Source organism: Scaptodrosophila lebanonensis, unplaced genomic scaffold, assembly GCF_003285725.1.
Source record: "Scaptodrosophila lebanonensis strain 11010-0011.00,11010-0021.00 unplaced genomic scaffold, SlebRS2 tig00001415-arrow-pilon, whole genome shotgun sequence".
Classification (NCBI taxonomy): Eukaryota; Metazoa; Arthropoda; class Insecta; order Diptera; family Drosophilidae; genus Scaptodrosophila; species Scaptodrosophila lebanonensis.
Genome location: NW_022060742.1, coordinates 3,825,308 through 3,843,983, shown reverse-complemented (window position 1 = coordinate 3,843,983; position 18,676 = coordinate 3,825,308). Strand labels below are relative to the sequence as shown.

Sequence of the window (18,676 nt, the reverse complement as noted above, 5' to 3'; positions counted from 1 at the left end):
AGCAAAGCAAAAATAATGGAATTTTGAAAATATCGTTCTCTAATTAATACTTCTGAATACAAAGCTATCTACTCCTTGATTTCTCATTTTAGAAAACAGGTGTAATTATATTCCATAGAAGGTAACACAGCTTTGAATTCTGTAGAACTTTACCATTTGACGCAAGGACAACCAAAAATGTGCCTTAAAATTCTTTGCATTCTTTACCGTACCAGATATTCCATAATGTTTTGAAAAAATGAAAAATATCAATTCCAATTTCAGTTTCAGTTTTTGAACAATTAATTTAGTTTGCACTTCCGTTTCCTTGAAGGTACCTGGATACATCTGTATTTATTGATCACTTCTAGTGCAATGCAAAGTTTATTTATTCAACATTATAAAACAAAAGTTCACCTAAAAAATAAATAAAATACATCAAAGTAGAAGTTATGGATTATGTCACTGACTTTGTTAATAACGAACATGAAATAATATGCGAAAAGCAATTTCTTGATAAATAATAATGTTACTTATTAGGTACTCACGAAAATTTAATAGCAATTATAAAAGGTCTTATTTTGGCATTATTTGTCAATTCCATTGGCATTTCACAAAACTATTATTATTATTTGTTACTCAATAAAATGAATAAACGGTATACAAAAATCCATAGATAGACAAACACTGTCTAAGACAACTTTTCAGTGGCACAGTTTTAAAACTTTCGTTACAACCCAGGCTCATACGTATGCAGTATAGGCATATAGGAAAAGTTCCGCGATGGAACAGTGAATATGCATTATTAACTAGGAAAATAAAACTTGAGCTATGCTATGCTTGAATGGCTTTCGAATACTTTTGTTTATTGCTCGAGCAATCTTGCTATCCAGCTGCCTGCGTGTGAGTGTGTGTTTGTAGCTATTGAAAGCAATGCCAGGCAGCCACGCGTTCATTGAAAGGCGCCTCCTGTAGAAGACGCAGTTGCTCGAGACCAGTGCTGGAGGCCTGTCCACTGGCACCCACATAGACGGTGCCCAGCACCAGTTTCTTGTTCATTTTCAGCTTAGTCGCCAGCGTTGTGCGCACCACAATATTATCGAGTTGCTCGAGACTTTGGAGTGGTATTTGCAAGGTGGCCTCACTTCCTACCACACCATCCCATTTGGTCGAGAGTGAGGGATAGAAAGTGGGGGATTTCCATGCATCGATGTAGATGCCGTGCTCGAAAACAGTCGTCTTCACATAGACACTGCCGGCTGTGGCTTCCAGTTCGTCCTTCACTTTGTGCGAACAACGCATGCGCGCCGTCGTAATACGCAGGACAAGGTTATGGCCACTGCTACTCGAACTGGGGGCATTACTTATGCCAATTTTGCGCTTTACCTCGGCAGAGAGACGTTGCCAGTTCTTGGAGGCAGGCGTAATATTGGAGCTAGCTGTAGACGTAGTCGATGAGGCCAAAACTGAAACGGCAGCATCTGCTACCGCTCCTCCGGACGAACTTTCGCCATTAATGACATCTACTGGAGGTCGCTCGCTAAGATCTCGCACCTCCAGGGCAATCTCGACAATACCTTTGGGAGCGTTTGTTAGCTGCAAGTGAAGAGAGAAGATGGAAGGGTGTAACTCAATTAAGCTGTTTGTTGTTGGTTTACTGTTTTGTTTTGTTTGTTGTAGACTCGTTGCGATGTTTGTTGTTTTGGCTGTGCTTTCCCTGCCATTAAGTACGATGTCAACATCATAATTTCATTCACAAACACGCACACCTCTTGGCCCTTTGGGTCAGTCAGTGTGCCATGCATTATATCAGCAGTTAAACAAAATATCCAGCTTACTAGGTGGCTACCCCCATAACTTACATTGTTGTTGCTGCTGGGTGCTGCCTTGGAAACGGTCGTCGTGATATCTTTAATGGGCAGCCAGAGCTCTTCGGTGGAGTAACAACCATTGCGCGTGTTACGCTTGAAAAGTTTTGGCTCTAGATAACAGGTAACAGAACCTGTAATTGTGCAAAGAAAGCGAACGGTAAATATAGAAAATCTAATTGCAATCAATCGATTTTTTGAAAATATGTTTTATAATAATACTGTGTGGAGAGAATTCGTTTGGAGATTATCAATAAATATTACAGTTGAATGATTCTTTCCACTGACCGATCTTTCGTCATCTTATAGAAATCTTAGTTTTATTGTAACATTAGACAGTGGATTGTAATAATTTCAAAATTATTAATCTATAAATTATTATTATTATTCATTTTAACAGCTTATCGACTAGATTTTGTTAAGAGAAATAGGCGACTATTTCCTATGATGTTCCTAATGTTAATGATAAACATTCTAAAAATCTTACACAAACACGATTTTTTTTCTTCTATATGAATAATTATACATAATTGGTTAGAGTGTTCTAAGTTACTCACCTATATTTCTTCTGGCCTCGCTGATCGTCAACGGTGGCATAGAATCCCTTGGACTCTCCGTTTTCTTTTTACCTTTGGTTTTCTGTGCAGTACCCGCTGAACCATTTTCCTGTTTGGTCTCATCTATATTTCCAGAGGAGCTCTCAACAATGCGTTGCACAAAATTTGTGCTCTTGTCTTTGAGCGAGCGATATGTCTTATTAAAGCGATTGAAACTCTGCAACATAATTGATTGATCAATGAATTGAGAGTATTTCGAAGCAAACTTACAGCAGCGGGAAGCTCCAGCAGAGCGTAGACTGTAAAAACAACAAACTGGCCCGCAAAAAGTTCATCGGGCGTAGAGAATTCGCTATTTCCTTGAATGCTCGATGCCCGCATCTTGGCAAAGGCCGAACTGTGTTTGTGCTTTAGGGAGGGTCTGAAATATCGGGAGAGTGAGTTGGGAGAGTGATAAACTACAAATGTAGTAAACCTACTTAATGTCCGGTACTAGTGGAAACTTGAAGTTCTCATTAAATTTGGGCCAAGTGTTAGTCTGTATGCTGCTGTCCAAGCGCTTTGTACCGGGAAATAGTTTAACCTGGAAGTGATGAGGCAAGTAAATAATATTTGCTTTCATGGGTATGGTTCTTTTTGGTATTTCCGATAAAAAGCTCGCTCCCATTTCCTCTCTTTCACATCTGGACTTACCTTTATTAGATAGCCCTGTACTATTTTGAAGCCAAACAGAGAAGGCAAGTGGCGGGCTGCAATCAAATGCACATTCAGCTCAGGCAACTGATTGCCGCTCTTTGCTGGACTGGAGCCAAAGCTCAGTTCATTATCACTCGACTGGGCGGCAGGTTTCTGTGTCTCGATGGTTATTTGAAAGCCAATCTCTGGCTCCAGAGCCACTGAATGACGACTGGGGGCATGTGATGGCGATGATGAAGATTGTTGGCCAGGCAGCAAGGCGAGCAATTTCTGCATCCTGACTGATTTCTTTTTATTGCCGGCAAATGACCCCAACAACGATGGAACGTGACATCAAAGCAAAGACCGCTCCGCTCGCTAACGCTCAATGGCGAGTACTGTGGTTTTTCATACGATTGCGCAAAGAGTCGTCTACAGAACAGACATACATATGTAAGTAGTTTGTAGAAAACACAGTCAGATAATTTCTGTGAATGACTTCACAAGCTCTGACGCTTATCTCCGACTTGCACTTCCACTTCGTGTTGATAAAAAAAAGAGTTGAGCGACTAGCGTCATAAAACTAGGTAACGTGGCCGCTCAAAACTGCACTAATATTTCACACCTACGACTTCCAATTGGCACCTTACCCGCCGGCCTTATCACTCATTATCACAGCGAGAGAGAGAGAGAGAGAGAGAGCGCGCAAGAGACCGAACATTAAATTGTTCAAATGTGACTAAAAAGCTGCAAACAGCTGTTTCAAAAGCTTTTCGTGCACGCTCCAAAAAGTTTGTGCGTAAAGCTCGAGCTCTCAACTGCTCGTGGCAGAAAGCCCAGTGGTAAATTGGCTGCCAGGCGATGATTCAAGCCAATGCGTATGCCCGGTGTTGCTCACTAGGTTTCTTGACCTCTCTCCCTCTCCGGCCGCCTTACTCTCTCCTGTACCGCATGGCGCCCATTATTCTAACATCAACAACAATTGCCCGACTGGCCACTTGTTGTACTCGTAGTACATGAATTAATTGTGTGCTCTTTAAACGTAAACAAAAGCTTTTTGTTTGTCAAAAGCTGGGCTGGCAAACAAATAAATTAACTAATTATCAAATATATGTACTTGTATGTATGTACAACAATGGAAATATTTATTATGCACACAGCACAACAACAACAAGAACAATAACAAATGACTGCAAACACTTTCCAACATTTCTGATTGCCGCTGACTAAGGCCGTGCCGAGATTGCGCATACGCAGCGTGTGGCTCTTGACCAATTAGCAAATAGCCAGCTGCTCACTCGCATTTAACGCGCACAGCCACACAAATGCAATACAATGCTAATGCAAGAACTTGTACCTTTGAATTGTTGCTGTCGACACAATTGAATTTCTATTCAGAAATGAAGCTTTTGACACTTAACTCGCGATTCCCGTTCTTGTTGCAATTTCTCAACACAACTGTTACTGCTGCTGGTTATGTCGATGTCGACATATGTACTATACATACATACTACAAATACATACATACATATGTACCTATAAACAAGCTCGGCCCACAAAGCGATGCACAGTACTTAGAACACAGAACATACAAAAGCGCGAATAAAGGCAAGAATGGAAAATAAATCACAGTTCAAGATGAGGCAGCGCCACGCTCGCGTTCTCCAGCTGTTCCGACGCTCAACTGAAACGTAAACTTGGAAATTATTTCTTATGCGGCCATAATAATAAAGCGTACAATCATAATGCCGACACAAACACTCGTACATCTACGTACACACACACACATACATACACACTTGTATACACACCCATACACATGATTTCGTACGTATAAGTAGTACTGCGAGCTGCGCTCTGTTGGTTGTTGCTTTCTTGGCCGCCTCAAGTTGCAATTAGATTCTCTCGCGCAGTCAACGTTGTTTCTGTCACCGTTATCGCAAAACAACAACAACAACAACAATAACAATAAGAGCAACAATAAAGAATGTGTAATCAGTCAACCGAAGGCTTAATTCTCTTTCGCTTCATGGGGAGATACAAGAAAGGTAGTAGAAATCAATACAACATTATAAAATTCTACAAAGGGAAATATCATAATCTTCAATCAGTATCAGCTCCAACCAAAGGTGTTTTTATGAAACAAATAGTTTTCTATTTTAAAAATTTTAAAAAGTCTGTTTTTGAAAGTCTGTCTGTATAACTGCAAATACAAGTAACTCCCAAATAAATAGTGATCATACATACATATCACCAAAAAAAAATTTAATTAAATTGCACGATTTTACACCAAATCTTGACGTCCCATTTGTATCAGCTATTATATTTGTATAACTAATTAAAACCTAAACCGGCTTTTATAGGCCAAAATGTTGTCCAGGCAATTTAAATTTTGTGTGTATGTGTTGCTTTTGTTATTTTATAGTTTCCTTTTAGACTTTTGGGAAATATTCTGAGACAAAGGTGCTTGGAGCTGTGTCATAAATTTATAAGCTCGCCATAGTTATATGAATAGCATTTTATCAATTTTAAATCTACTTTTATTTAGAACTTTTCCTCATCTCTGTTTTGAATAATAAAAGCTGGAGCCTACTCGTCGAGAAACAATTTGCTATGTATATCGATCGTTTATATTATTTATATTATTAAATTTAAAATTGGTTTATACTCAAATCATATTGCAATCATCTATGCTTTACTCCGTATGTTGTAGTCCATAGTTGAATGTTCTAATAACCACTGCTTCCTAAATAATTGTTAAGCTTTGCATATCTTATCTGACTTAAGCTATAAACCCAACTGCGATTTCAAGTGTGGGGTCACCAGTTGTATTCCATGTCACCAAACAGCATAACAAATCGCAATTCATCGACAACTGAAAGAGTAAAGCAACCAACCAGCTTGGAAATGCTTTCACGACATTTGCATGCACTACACTTGTTCAGAGGGAGTGTAGGGGACACACTATGGCACTGTCCGGACACTTGCCACATGTGGCGCCGTGAACTACTTAAGGTAATTGCTAGAAAAGTAAAAATGCAAATTTTCACAAATTATACGAATTATGTGCAGAATGAAGAGCGCTAATAAATAGGGCTGCTGAACATGAAGCTGCGCACAGTTCGAAAAATTCGTAACTCTCGAATATGTCATCGTCGCATATGTCTCTTGGATATACCTTAGTGGTACTGCTGTTGCTGCTGCACACAGACTGGGTGTGTCCCAGTTCAGAGCGTGCCAATGAGGGTCTGGAAGAATTTCGTCAAAAGTATTTAATGCCACTCCTTTCTTCTGGTGGTCGCAACTGCACCCTGACTGCCTGTGAGTCCCTCAAGATTATATCACAGCTGCTGTTGCTGATCAAGGCCATGCCCAATGCAACGCTGTCAATGCCAACAAGGTCGGACAAGGTCGAGGGCGTGTCTCCGCGCAGGCATAAAGTGAATAAAAATGATGCTAATGATGGCAACCGAGAAGACAATGCCATGTCCAATCTGGCTTCTAACTTCGATCTGAGCAAACGAGTGCGTCAGATCGAGAGTCGTTTGCGTTCTGTGGAGCAGCCCATTTGGCATTTGGCCACGGGCAGTCAAATCGAATGGAATCACTGCACATCCGGTGTGTGTCGCTGTAATCCCGACACAAAGAGCTTTACCTGCTGGAACAAAAACCTTAAGTCGGTTCCAGTAACACAAGTGATACCAATGAACATGGTGGCCATGTAAGTAGTGAATAGTTTCTACATTTATCTGATTTTATATTAAACGTGCAAAAAATTCTTTATTTAATCGATCAATATTCCATATATATTTTAATTTTCTCCAGAATGTTCGTTGTGTTTGATTTATACATTTCTTTTTAAATAACTGCCTAAAAGAAAACAGTGAAAATTTACAATTTAAAAGAAAGCTTCAGTATTATTTGTAGAGTAAGAAGCTGTTAGTCTGTCAGTATTTTTGTTATAAGAAACTATCAGAGATAGATATATGAAGCTTCATAAATAGGCTATTTAAGGTAAAGTGCAGACAACATTGAATTAATACTATGAATTAAACGTGAGTTTATGTTTCCATTGGTTTCCTTTTGGAATTTGTTGCTTGATCTCAACTGATTCATTTCATTGGCTTTATTTCGACCTTTTTATTTTCTTAATTGAAATCTGAAGCTTCATTAATTCGAATATATTGCTTTACAGAGATCTGTCACGCAATTCGCTCTCCACTTTGCACAAGGACACGTTTCGCGGATTGACGCTGCTGAAGGAATTGGACATTTCGAATAATGCATTGGACTTCTTGCCCTTCGAGCTATTTCAAGATCTTGACAGCTTAGTGCAGTTGTAAGAGAACTACAATTGAGCTTCTAATTTCATCACAATAATATTTCAGTCTATTATGAACACAGACGTATACAAAATAATCAACTGGAGGACATTGATTCGCGCACCTTTTGGAAGCTGCGAAATTTGAATTTACTAGATCTGGGGAAGAACGCCATAATGCTCCTGCCTGAGTCCATTTTCTACCATGCACAACGCCTCACGGTCATCAATTTGTGTGACAATCAAATTAAGAATTTTCCTCCGGCCCTGCTTCGCGATCAATTCATGCTGGAGGAACTGGACGTGTCCCGAAATGAGATCACAGCGCTCCACTCAGGCAGTGTTCGGTACTTGACGAAGCTGAAGGCCTTGGACTTTGGCTGGAATCAAATATGTGAGTCCTTGTTCGATGAGCTTACCCTTCACTTTAATTAATTTTAATGTATTAGCCACAATTGACGACGACTTCTTCGCGGGTCTCAAGAGTTTGCGTAGCCTGATGCTGCACAACAATCGCATCACTTCAATATCCGGCACCATCTTCAATCATCTTGTTAATCTAGTCACTCTAGATTTGACCACAAATCGTATTTCACACGTAAGTTTTACAGAATATGCTGCTCATACTTGAATGTTGTAAAACAAACATTTGACTGTATAGGATGATAAGAAGAATTTAAATCGCAACGTCCGTTAGTCCAGCTTTGAAACGAAGCTTCTTTTTAATACTGTGTATACGATAATGTCGAGCCTTTCTCAGATAACATTTCTAAATATCTGTCAAACATACGAGTACATGAGTTAAGATGAGTTTTCGCACACAAGTCCTTTTTATACCCTGTACCCGTAGGGTAAAAAGGGTATATTAGGTTTGTGCAAAGTATGTAACATACAGAAGGAAGCATCTCCGACCCCATAAAGTATATATATTCTTGATCAGCATGGCGAGAGAAATCGATCTAGACATGTCTGTCCGTCTGTCCATCTGTCCGTCTGGATGAACGCGAGGATCTGAGAAACTATAAAAGCAAGAATAACCAAAGTTGGTATCCAGATTCTCCTAGGTCCGAGTAAGGACGAGTTTATGTTTTTTTTTTTTAATTTTCCCCCCCTTCCCCCGCTGCAGAATTTCGTCAATAGCGTCCACATTTCAAATGCTACCTAAACCAAACTTTGCACACATAATTTATATATAATTGTCTACTGTTGTTCAAAATTTTATTCAATTCGATCAATTCTAAGAAAAGTTATTAGCGAAACAAATTCTCGCTAGTACAACCCCCACAAACTGCAGCAACAAGTTCGCTCTTCTTCTTCCTCGTTTTGCTGCTGCTATGGGCGCATATAACTCAGTGACGGAAGTTTACCTGGGTACAGGGTATTACACTGTCGGGCTTGCTTGACTGTAGCGTTCTCTCTTGTTGTTTATAAAGATATTGGAACCAAGCCTGATATTAAGCTTCTTCTTCTTCACGGATGACCAAATATGAAAAATATAAGAAGTTAAACTATAAACTTTACTTATTATTTAACGCTTCACAATTCAGGTGCTCAGACCGCAAGGCCAATATCCACATCCTCTTCAAATATAGATGTTTTCTGTCTATCTGTGTGTCCTTAAGAAGTACGTATATCCCAAAATCGCTTAGCAATCAATCAAAAACCTGAAAGAATACACTTTTGCCTGATAGTAAAAGTCCTTGTGGTTTGGTTGTTGCACTCATTTTCCAACCCTATATCCTTATATGTGTGATGGGAAGGGAGCATAATTATTTTGTAAATTATAGCTTTTATAAAATCGAAGCCTTAGCCTTAGCCAAAAAAATGCCATAATTTAGGCACAATTCTTAAAATATGCCTTTTTAGAACATACATGTGCTCTAGATCTCAGATTGATTCACAGATCGACGGAAATGCCTTTGCCGAGCTCAAGAATCTGAATGAACTATTTCTGGGTCAGAACTCGCTCTCCAGCATACCATCCGACCTATTTTTGCATGTTAGCGCGCTGACACGCCTAACGCTCTTCTCGAACAATCTGACCATGCTCGAAGCTAATGATTTCCAGGGTCTAAGTAATCTTAAAAATCTGATGCTGAACAACAATGTTTTAAAGTATTTCGATGCCAGCGCATTTGCGCCACTCACGAATCTTGAGAAATTGTAAGTACCAAGCGTATATATATAGACGCAGACATATTGAGACCTCTCAGCATTTTACCAGACGCATTGACTCCAACAAGCTGCAATATTTGCCACATGGTGCCCTACATGGACTGGACAAATTGGTGGCCGTGAAGCTGGACAAGAATCCGTGGCATTGCGACTGTCGTGCTCTGTATTTGGCCCGCTGGATACGCGAGTTTGTGGCCAAGCTCTGGGATGGCCAGCCAATGTGCCGTGGTCCTGGCGATCTGGGTGGTCATGAGGTGGGCCTGTTGCGCTACGACGATCTTTGCGATGGCCAATGGGCCAGCATGTTGTCGCTATCGCCGCGGCTACCGGTGCGCAAACATCGCATATCCACGCCGATGAACTATACCGACTATTTCAATTTGTACTTGAAGCATATCTATAATGCCACCACAGATGAGGAGCTCAAAGGGGCGGAGATCACGAGTGTGGCCATCAAGAAAGTACACGTGGATTGAAATTCAATATCAACGCATATATTATTAAATAGACATACACATAGCATAGTTACATAGATGGATATTACATACGAGTACATACAAACTTACAGCTAGAACTCGTAATGCAGCTGCTGTCCATGGATTTTGGTTGTTTAGTACGAAGCTACAGGGTTCCTGCTGGAGGATCGCGAGCCAACCTTTTATGTACACAGAACATATATATAGGGCCCGGCATAAACTTCCCCTGCCCTCTAACTCTGCGTACCCAATATTGTTTTATAATTTAGAGATATATAGTGTGTGATTAAATATGACAATTTTGCATGTACGTGTCTAGTATGTCCGCGCGTGTTGTCAAATGTCTCAATGGTATTATGGCCTAGCCTAACTTAGTCTATAAGCAGAGCGGAAACGTAGCTCAGTCCACTTCGAGCTTTCTAAAACTGCCCACAACCCCAGCATCGAGATCGCCAATATCGTTGCCTGCGAAATTGGCCGCCTCCTTGGTGATCTCAATCTGCATATCGTCCAGGGCTAGGATGGCGGCACGACGTTTCTGCAGCTTCTTTTTGAATTCACTGATCATGTCGGCAAGAGGCATAGTGCCGCCATATTCCTTTGGCAAAATGGCGGGATCCATTTTCGTTTTCAGCACGTCCACGTTCTTGTGGACCTAGAGGAAGGGAAGAAGTAAAGCAATTAGTTCAATTTATATATATAATATACATATGTTATGTGAGCTTCGTTAAGGCTGCTTTAGAAAAAATCAAAGTACCGGAATTTAAGAGTTCATTTTGAAAGTTCCCTTTTTTCCAGAAGATTAAGCAAATTACGTACACAGTGCTCAGCACAACTCTGACTTTAGATGGTTAGAATGTTTGAAACTTAACAGAAATCATAATTTCTCATTTTTATCTGAACTCAGTAGACACTAATCAGCAAAAAATATATACTATTTGCATTCCTTCATTACATTTTCTTGATGACTGATTTAGATCAGATAAATACGATTACATTTCTAGCACAGCTCTTTTTCTATTTTGTTGCAGTTTATCAAAAATTTATCGGAATACAAGTATATGGACGAGATCAATTTCAAATATTATATTGCACATTAGATTAGAAAAAAGATGATAATTATATACAAGTATGTATAAATTGTGAATATTTGCACTAAAGTTTCTCAAGCTACTCTACTCTTGAACTTTCAAATTGAAATCATAATTCCAGTTCCAATATCATTTTTATGGTAAGCAACCTTAAGACGCGATCAATAAGCCAACTCACAATAATGCGCTTCTTCAGCTTGTCGCTTAGCATGGAGACGCCCAGTTCAATGATGCGATTGGCATAGTGTGGGATATTGACGAAGTGGGTCTCCTTGTGCCTCATGGGCGTAGAGTTCTGAATGCATTTGACAATGCTACGCAGATCGGTCAGTGACCAAAGACTGACAAAGCCCATGTTCATGCCGCTCTCATCATTCACGTACACGTAGCCGGCCACCTGGGAGTCCTCCTCGTCCAGCAATGCCTCACAGATTAGCGAATGTACTCGGGCCATTTGCACCGAGGTGAACTTGTAGGGATCAAACTTTCCAGCAATCGAGAAAATCACCTGCCGTCCAAGGGCATCGCGTTGCGGCAACGGCACCAAATAGCCATTATCAAAGATCTCGTTGATGGCCGGGTCATCAATATCCAAACGCTGGAACCACTGCGGGAACAGCTGACGTATGGTCAGGTAGCGCTCGAGCATTTCACAGGCCGCTGGCACCGAGAACTTCTTGGTGCGAAGGAACCGCAACAGAAAGACGGCATCAGTGCGGCACTTCTTGATGTTCGGATGCTTGGCAATCCACTCGCGGAACTGTGCGAGTGCCTGGCGGCGAATGTTCTCATCCTCATGCAACTCCTCCTTGGCCACAACTTTCATCTCAGCGCTCAGCGGGCACACATACGGATCATAGTCGGTGGCGCTCGACTCAGGTCCATTCAGATTGGGTTGTTGAAGCACTTCGGTTTCCAGCACTGCAAGAAAAGGGGAAAGTGGTCGCACATTACTTGTATTTACAGCCTCGAGTACCGCACAATGCCAGAGGGACGTGATCTTTCCATTTTATGATCCACGCCATCCAAAGAATTGCCTTTCAACGCCATATCGTATTGCAGTTCAAATGAACGTGCTGCTACAATAATTATCTATTTGTATATTTGAGAGACCGGAACTTTCAGCTACAATTAACATTTTAATTTCGTGGCTATTATTTTTGCATACGTAACTTCAATTTAAAGAAATTAATATATTTTTGATTATAAAAACACAAAAATAATAACGCATATGAAGAAAGTAAATATGTTCGTAAATCGGTTTTGTTTGCTACAAAGGAAGCAACATTTTATGGTTCATGAACATTTTCAGGTTTATTCAGAAACTTTCTTAATCAACTTGCTTTTTGTGTATACGGATATGACCCAGAAATATTAATATCATTTAGTTTTTTAGTGAAAAACACAAATAAATGGCATAAAATGCTTAAAGTGTTGAAAACGAACCTCATCTTAGAAGGCCGAGAAAATCGCATTAGTTAAATCTCTTTTAATAAAGTGACACCGTTTGCTTACGAATTTCAAGATTTTCAAGGACCATTCAGTAATGGATTTTTTGGAATGTTTCGAGGAATGAAAAATGCGTGGGGATATTTGCATTGTATCCGGAAAGGATTACTTTGAAGGCAACAAAGTAGATTTAACTAAATAAATTTTTGCGGATCACATTTGTAAATAGTGGTTTATACATTTTTCAAGCTGAACAATAATCTCAAACTTTATTAATCTTTAAACGTATGCATTAACCAGTAGTAGCAGTAAATTATCGTAGACTAACGGTTCATTTAATTCACTTATGTTTAGGGAAAATGGAGCTTTGAGCTGTTTATCTTCCTTGGAAGCCAAGCCCTCATATATTTGTAGCATATCAACAAATGGCTTCAGTAAATTAAGCACTTTCTCCGCTATTAAGGGATAATTATAGAAAGGAAACCTAGTCAAAGTTTATTATTTAAATAATAAAAAACAGAGCCGTTGAGCTGACAATTGTATTCCTATAATCCATTATGCCGAAGTTACTGAGCCAACTAGGAGAAGAAGAGACACCTCTTCTGTCACTATTCAGCTTTCAGTTTATATAAGCAACCTCAACAGACATGAGCCAGATCCCAACAGATAAGTACGCTTTAAATAGGTACCGTAGATGAGATAATGTGTGTTGTGCATATGATCAACACAAAGTGAAACTTTACAATGAGATAATATATTGTACTAGCAGGTATTGCCCGTCTTAACCCGGCTCAAAATAATGTTTCCAATTGTATTTATTTTGTGTGTGCATAACCTACCCATATGTTTTCACCTTATAAGTTACCAGTAGGAAGGCATTTAAGGTATTTAAATAAACATTTTCTGTTCTTCACAAAAAATTGTTCAGTAGTCCGATACATTTTTGTTCTTGCCAAAATATTTCGTTAAACGAACATAACTAATATTTTTTAAAGCTCATTTTCCCCCCTTTGGAGCTAGAATTTTCCAGAATCCCTTCTTAGTGCGCATCTACACGATGATAGGATACTTGAGCCCAAATTTCAGCATCCTAGCTTTTACCGTGTGGGCTGTGGGCTGTTGACGCGGTTTGTTTTTGTGTCCCAACATTTTTTTTACAGGAAAACTCCCATATTTTGGGCCCCAAAAAACCAAGTATACAGTTTTTCTTGGAATTGTTCTGAGAGTATACAAACTAAGTTTGAAGTTAATCAGATGAAAACTGTAGATTTTTTATACAAACGTTGGAGCCTGTTTTCCCCCCTTTGGAGCTCGAGTTTTCCAAAATCCCTTCTTAGTGGGCACCTAGACTATGAAAGGATACTTGAGTCCAAATTTCAGCTTCCTAGCCTTTACCGTTTGGGCTGTGCGTTGATCACCAATCAGTCAGTCAGTCAGTCAGGACAAACTGTTTTATACATATAGATAAAATATGTTGATCTCATTTTCCCATTAAATTCTATAATTGAAGATATATATCATAATGTATGATGAAAGAAAAATGTAATTACAAACTGAAAACGGCTGTAGGATATCGGTTCTCGTTTGGCTCAAATACCTGAACTAAGTGAGATCGAAGGTGAATAAAAACAGTGGAATCAGATAAACATTTTAATGTTTGCCCCCTACTTGCCTCAGGAATTCTCGGTGCAATTATTGTAGCTGTTATTGCTGGTCGTACTGCTGTTGTTAGCGTGCCACAATCAACACTGCCACTAATTATGTGGCTGGCCTTGGTCAAGAGCTAAACGCTTGCGCAATATGTACGAGTAATGCCAAAATACATCGAACTCTAGCGGGTCACACTAGTTTAGTGGCCCACATACCGTCGAAATAAACCCACTTGACTTTTACGTAGCGCCGAGACATTGACTCGAGTGCGGCTCAAGCTCAATAGCATGTGGTTGTGGATGTGGGCAGGCGGGGCATTGGCTCTTTGTCCTATGGCTAGGTGCTTAGCATTTTATGATGTGGCGCTCATAACCGGCCTTTTACCATTTGAACGCCGGACTGCATGACAATTGGAATAATCAGCTGATTTTGAGGGACGCGGATATGCATTTGGTTGCATTTTCATAGCAACGTCATTTGCATTTTGTTGGTTCGGTTTGGTTTGGTTTGGTAAACACGCCGGTCCATTGACCGTGACACCAAATCAAACACCGATCTATTTTGCATATGAATAGACATACAGTGGGACTCGCAGTGATCTTACGATCTCTCGCTTTTGCATATCAATTTGCATTTCTACTACTACTACTTGTGCCTTGGCAAGGTCAGCGGGGAAATAAGACGATATGTGATAATTTCACCAATACGTTTATGTTAATGCTAATGTGGCTGTGGCTGTGGCTGTGGAAGACAAGCAATCGTTAGTCTGCGCAGCACCCCCGCGGAATGGAATGGAGCCAAGTCGAATGAAGTGGAATGGTTGGACGATTGCCGGATTGGCACGGTCCAGCTGGCTTCGGACTGATGCAAGCTATGGCGATAAGCGAAAACCAAATAAAAACACACTCAACATTTAAAAAGCAAGCCAACTATTTTTGGTCAACAAACTATTTATGACCAAAGACGACGCCAGCGAACGCAAATCAAGTTTTTTTTTTCACTTTCATGGCCTTCACACAGTTTTCAATGTACAGCCATTGCTGGCTGGTTGTTGTAAAATAAAGTTCGTAATCGGTTGTGTTGTGCCCTGCTTTGAATATGCTGCCCAATATACTCGTACGATACGATGGACGATTGCGTTTTTGGGTCTCTCCATACTTTTACCCAACCGCACTGACTGCCTGACTGCCTGACTGCCTAACTGACTGACTGCCTGACTGACGCATTGTTGTAATTCGTTCATTTATTATCATTTTTTTTTTGTTTTTTTTTTTTCATTTTCGGTTAAAGAGCAGGTTGGCCGAAAAGTTTTGTTCGCATGCGATGCGCGATATTTTTTATAATTTTTTTATTCCTACTCTTTGTGTATCCGCTCTGCCAATTAGGCTGCTTGTTACATCACAGCATAACTGAAGTACGAGTGGCTTAAAAAATATCCAAACAACCACAACAGCCGACGATATAACATTACGTGCGATCGGGCGTACAAAGAGCGTACAGATAAAGAGAAAAGAGCATAATGCCAAGGCAGAGACGAAAAGCTCATAACTGGTTTTCCAAGCTGGCTCATTGCAACGCCTATTAATGTTGAGTGATATACAGTGTGTGAAAATAAATAGCTTATGCGATTTATTTGTTTTTACCATGACTCGGCGCTGCACAAAGACTTAACAAAACGTTCTCGACATGCTACCTACACACACACACTTTTTGTGATCAATTAATTTGCAATGGAATTATTTCCAGGCTACATGCTGTTTACTTTTCGAATTCCTGTAATAATACAAGTATAGTACAATAGAAAAGATGAAGCTCTCTAAATCACAAGTCACGCCTAATTACAAGTTTTGTAGAAATTACGTCTTCGTACATACTATTGTATGTATAAAAAATTTCGCAGAGTTTTGATCCTCACCCAAAACGTTCCGCATTTAATTTAATGATTAAAGAACTTACAAATATACAAAAAATATAAAGACCAGCTATACAGAGAAAATAAAGCGCACAAGTATTCGGTGCACGAAACCTGAAAATGAGAGATAGTGGTCCGAAACAATACCCCTCCCTCCTTTTCCACACACACAATCATCAATTTAATGGAAATCACAAAAAAAAAATCAAATAAATGAACATAGGCAGGATTACAACATTTGCGACCAATTTTGAACTTTACAATTATCATGTGCTATACCGATTTTAATTTTATTTATCGGAATGTACTAGATTTAGAAAAAACTTGAAACTTAAAAAATATAATACAAATATATATTTATAAAAAAAAATTTCTAAAATATATATCTCTTCTTTAAGTGTGGCTTAAAGTTAATATTTAAGCAGTATTTCATTGTTGAACTATTAATTAATTTATTACATATAAAATAAATTGGTTAAAAAAAGTAAATTTATTAAAAATATATATATATATTTTTAAAATTTACTTTAAGTTAACATTTAAGCAGCAGTGGATTGTTTAACTAAGTTGCAATCAACAATGCTCCGATATTAACTGCACAGAATAATGACTTTCGATTTAATTTCAATAATTCAATGATACAATCATTCACTATCGAAGCTTCGCTGTAGTAAAGAGTCCCACGCGCAACCTTCCAAGCCTAGTTCATAGATAAACAAATGGCAAGCAAATCAAATGCACTGGGCCAGAAGTTTAATGTGTTGGGCGTATGAGCGGCAATTTCTATGCAAGTTTCGTTCAAATAAATAGACAATATTCGGACTGCCATCCACGTGACTTGATAGAATAAAATGCATTTGAGCAGCCGTAGGAAAAGTGCATAAATCAAGTTTACGTTAACGGCTTTATATCGGTCTGTACTTGACAAGTCGCTGCCATTAGGCAACTCCATAGGTAGTTTAGGCTTCGTTTTTATTAACCGTAGCACGTAATTTGTCCGAAGGTGTTTGTTTTGTTGGACACAACGGGTTTTAAATGATCTACAATGCCACTAGCACTGCCAAAAATATAAAATACAAAAAATATTCTTGAATGCGAATAAAGCCTGCCCGTTTCGGTTGGCTCTTAACCCGCCCAGGGTTGAGGTCTACTACACACACAGACTTGATGGAGTGACAATGCAACATGCGTCCAAAAGCAGTTGCAAAATTGTACCTGTCATGAATATTTATAAGCAAACAAAACAAAACACACACACACACACGATACACCTCATATTTTTAATAGCATTAGCCAACTTTGCTGGACAAGACCTTGCTGGGACTTTGGTTTTACATTTCAGCTAACGACTACACTAAACAGACAGACGACGACTTTGTAATTTTAATTGGCTCTGCAATGTAATTACTTAATAGATATTACGGAGCTAATGTACAAAGTGAAATCGTTAAGTATTATTTTAAGCCAAGAAGTAATTGTTCTTGTCGCTATTGATTCAAGAACATATGAGCACATTACACATACGCCATGTGTGCAGCGAGGTCGCAAAAAGTGCGGAAATGCATATTAATAAAATCTAGTATTTTATGCAGAACTATTCATGTCCATCGGCTATTTTTTTAGAAATAAAAAAACTGAAGAAAAGCTTAAGCTGCGCCACAAGCAGCGGCGCATGCGCAGCTGCCGCGCTCAACGGCTCGGTGAAAGCGAAAGTTTTTCTTGAACTGCTTTCTGCTCTGCTTTCTGGTCGCAGCTTTTCTTGTGCATTTACATAATTTTCTTTACAATGTTTATCCTTTCGGCACACCAAATCCAAAATACTCGAATATAGTATGTGATTAAAAATATTACAGTCTGTGACAGACATTTGATTTGTCCCAGAAACTCACTTTTTCGGCTATCAAAATGATATTTCTCGTTTAGTCTGCACACGCGCTTAGTTTCACAAGTCGCAAATATTATATAAATATGCTGGTTGGTTTAATAGTGTGAAGAGGCAAGCCTAGCTTTACAAGTATATATAGATTGTTTTTTTATGCTGTGTTAACTTTATTTCCGTTCCAGCTCCACACAACGGCGACGACGACGACGAGACTACGTTGTGAACGTGGAGACGACTTGAGCGAAACTGATGGTTTTCAGCTAACCGAAAATTTATTTAAGCTGCAGCCAAGCGAGCCAAGTTTTCACTCAATTGCGGTTGAGTGACAAAGCCAGCGTCGAAGTTGACGGAGGCAACGATGGTAGTGAGCACTGTTTTTGAGAGACACCCCCTTTTTTAGACCCGCCGCTCCAAAACATTCACCAAAGCTACTATATTTAAAGTAGAGCTATTAAAGTGGACCCTATTCTTAGCCTTTAATTACGCGACACCGGGCTTAAGTGACGCAATCCCACAGTTAGTGTAGCCCTTTAATAGGTGCATGGTAAGGAAGAGCGCCCTTTCCATTTCATCGCTATGGGAATCTCAACATCTGATACATATGTATACATGTAGCATGAGCGGAAAACTCCAACAGTCAA

General features: G+C 39.4%; 3 protein-coding genes across 5 annotated transcripts; 1 reads left to right on the top strand and 2 right to left on the bottom strand.

The window, feature by feature from the left end:
- Positions 1–350: 350 nt before the first annotated feature.
- LOC115632498 lies at positions 351–4,695 on the bottom strand. 3 transcript variants are annotated; one of them, XM_030529675.1, is made up of 7 exons: positions 4,608–4,695; positions 3,098–3,511; positions 2,884–2,987; positions 2,675–2,825; positions 2,405–2,621; positions 1,842–1,981; positions 351–1,575 (listed from the first exon to the last, which is right to left on the bottom strand). In XM_030529675.1, exons 2-7 carry the CDS (start codon positions 3,374–3,376, stop codon positions 901–903), a joined length of 1,566 nt encoding a protein of 521 aa, XP_030385535.1. In that variant the 5' UTR covers positions 3,377–3,511; positions 4,608–4,695; the 3' UTR covers positions 351–900. The 3 variants fall into 3 exon arrangements, with proteins under 3 accessions (XP_030385535.1, XP_030385537.1, XP_030385536.1); XM_030529677.1 differs by having other exon boundaries at positions 2,405–2,600; XM_030529676.1 differs by having other exon boundaries at positions 4,616–4,668.
- Positions 4,696–6,225: 1,530 nt separating this feature from the next.
- LOC115632687 (leucine-rich repeat-containing protein 15) lies at positions 6,226–10,074 on the top strand. The gene is made up of 6 exons (XM_030529923.1): positions 6,226–6,800; positions 7,275–7,418; positions 7,484–7,794; positions 7,850–7,998; positions 9,304–9,563; positions 9,625–10,074. Exons 1-6 carry the CDS (start codon positions 6,226–6,228, stop codon positions 10,049–10,051), a joined length of 1,866 nt encoding a protein of 621 aa, XP_030385783.1. The 3' UTR covers positions 10,052–10,074.
- On the bottom strand, positions 10,048–18,248 carry LOC115632421 (clavesin-1). The gene is made up of 3 exons (XM_030529562.1): positions 18,043–18,248; positions 11,321–12,063; positions 10,048–10,706 (listed from the first exon to the last, which is right to left on the bottom strand). Coding segments are annotated over exons 1-3 (999 nt in total). The 5' UTR covers positions 18,044–18,248; the 3' UTR covers positions 10,048–10,451.
- Positions 18,249–18,676: the final 428 nt, after the last annotated feature.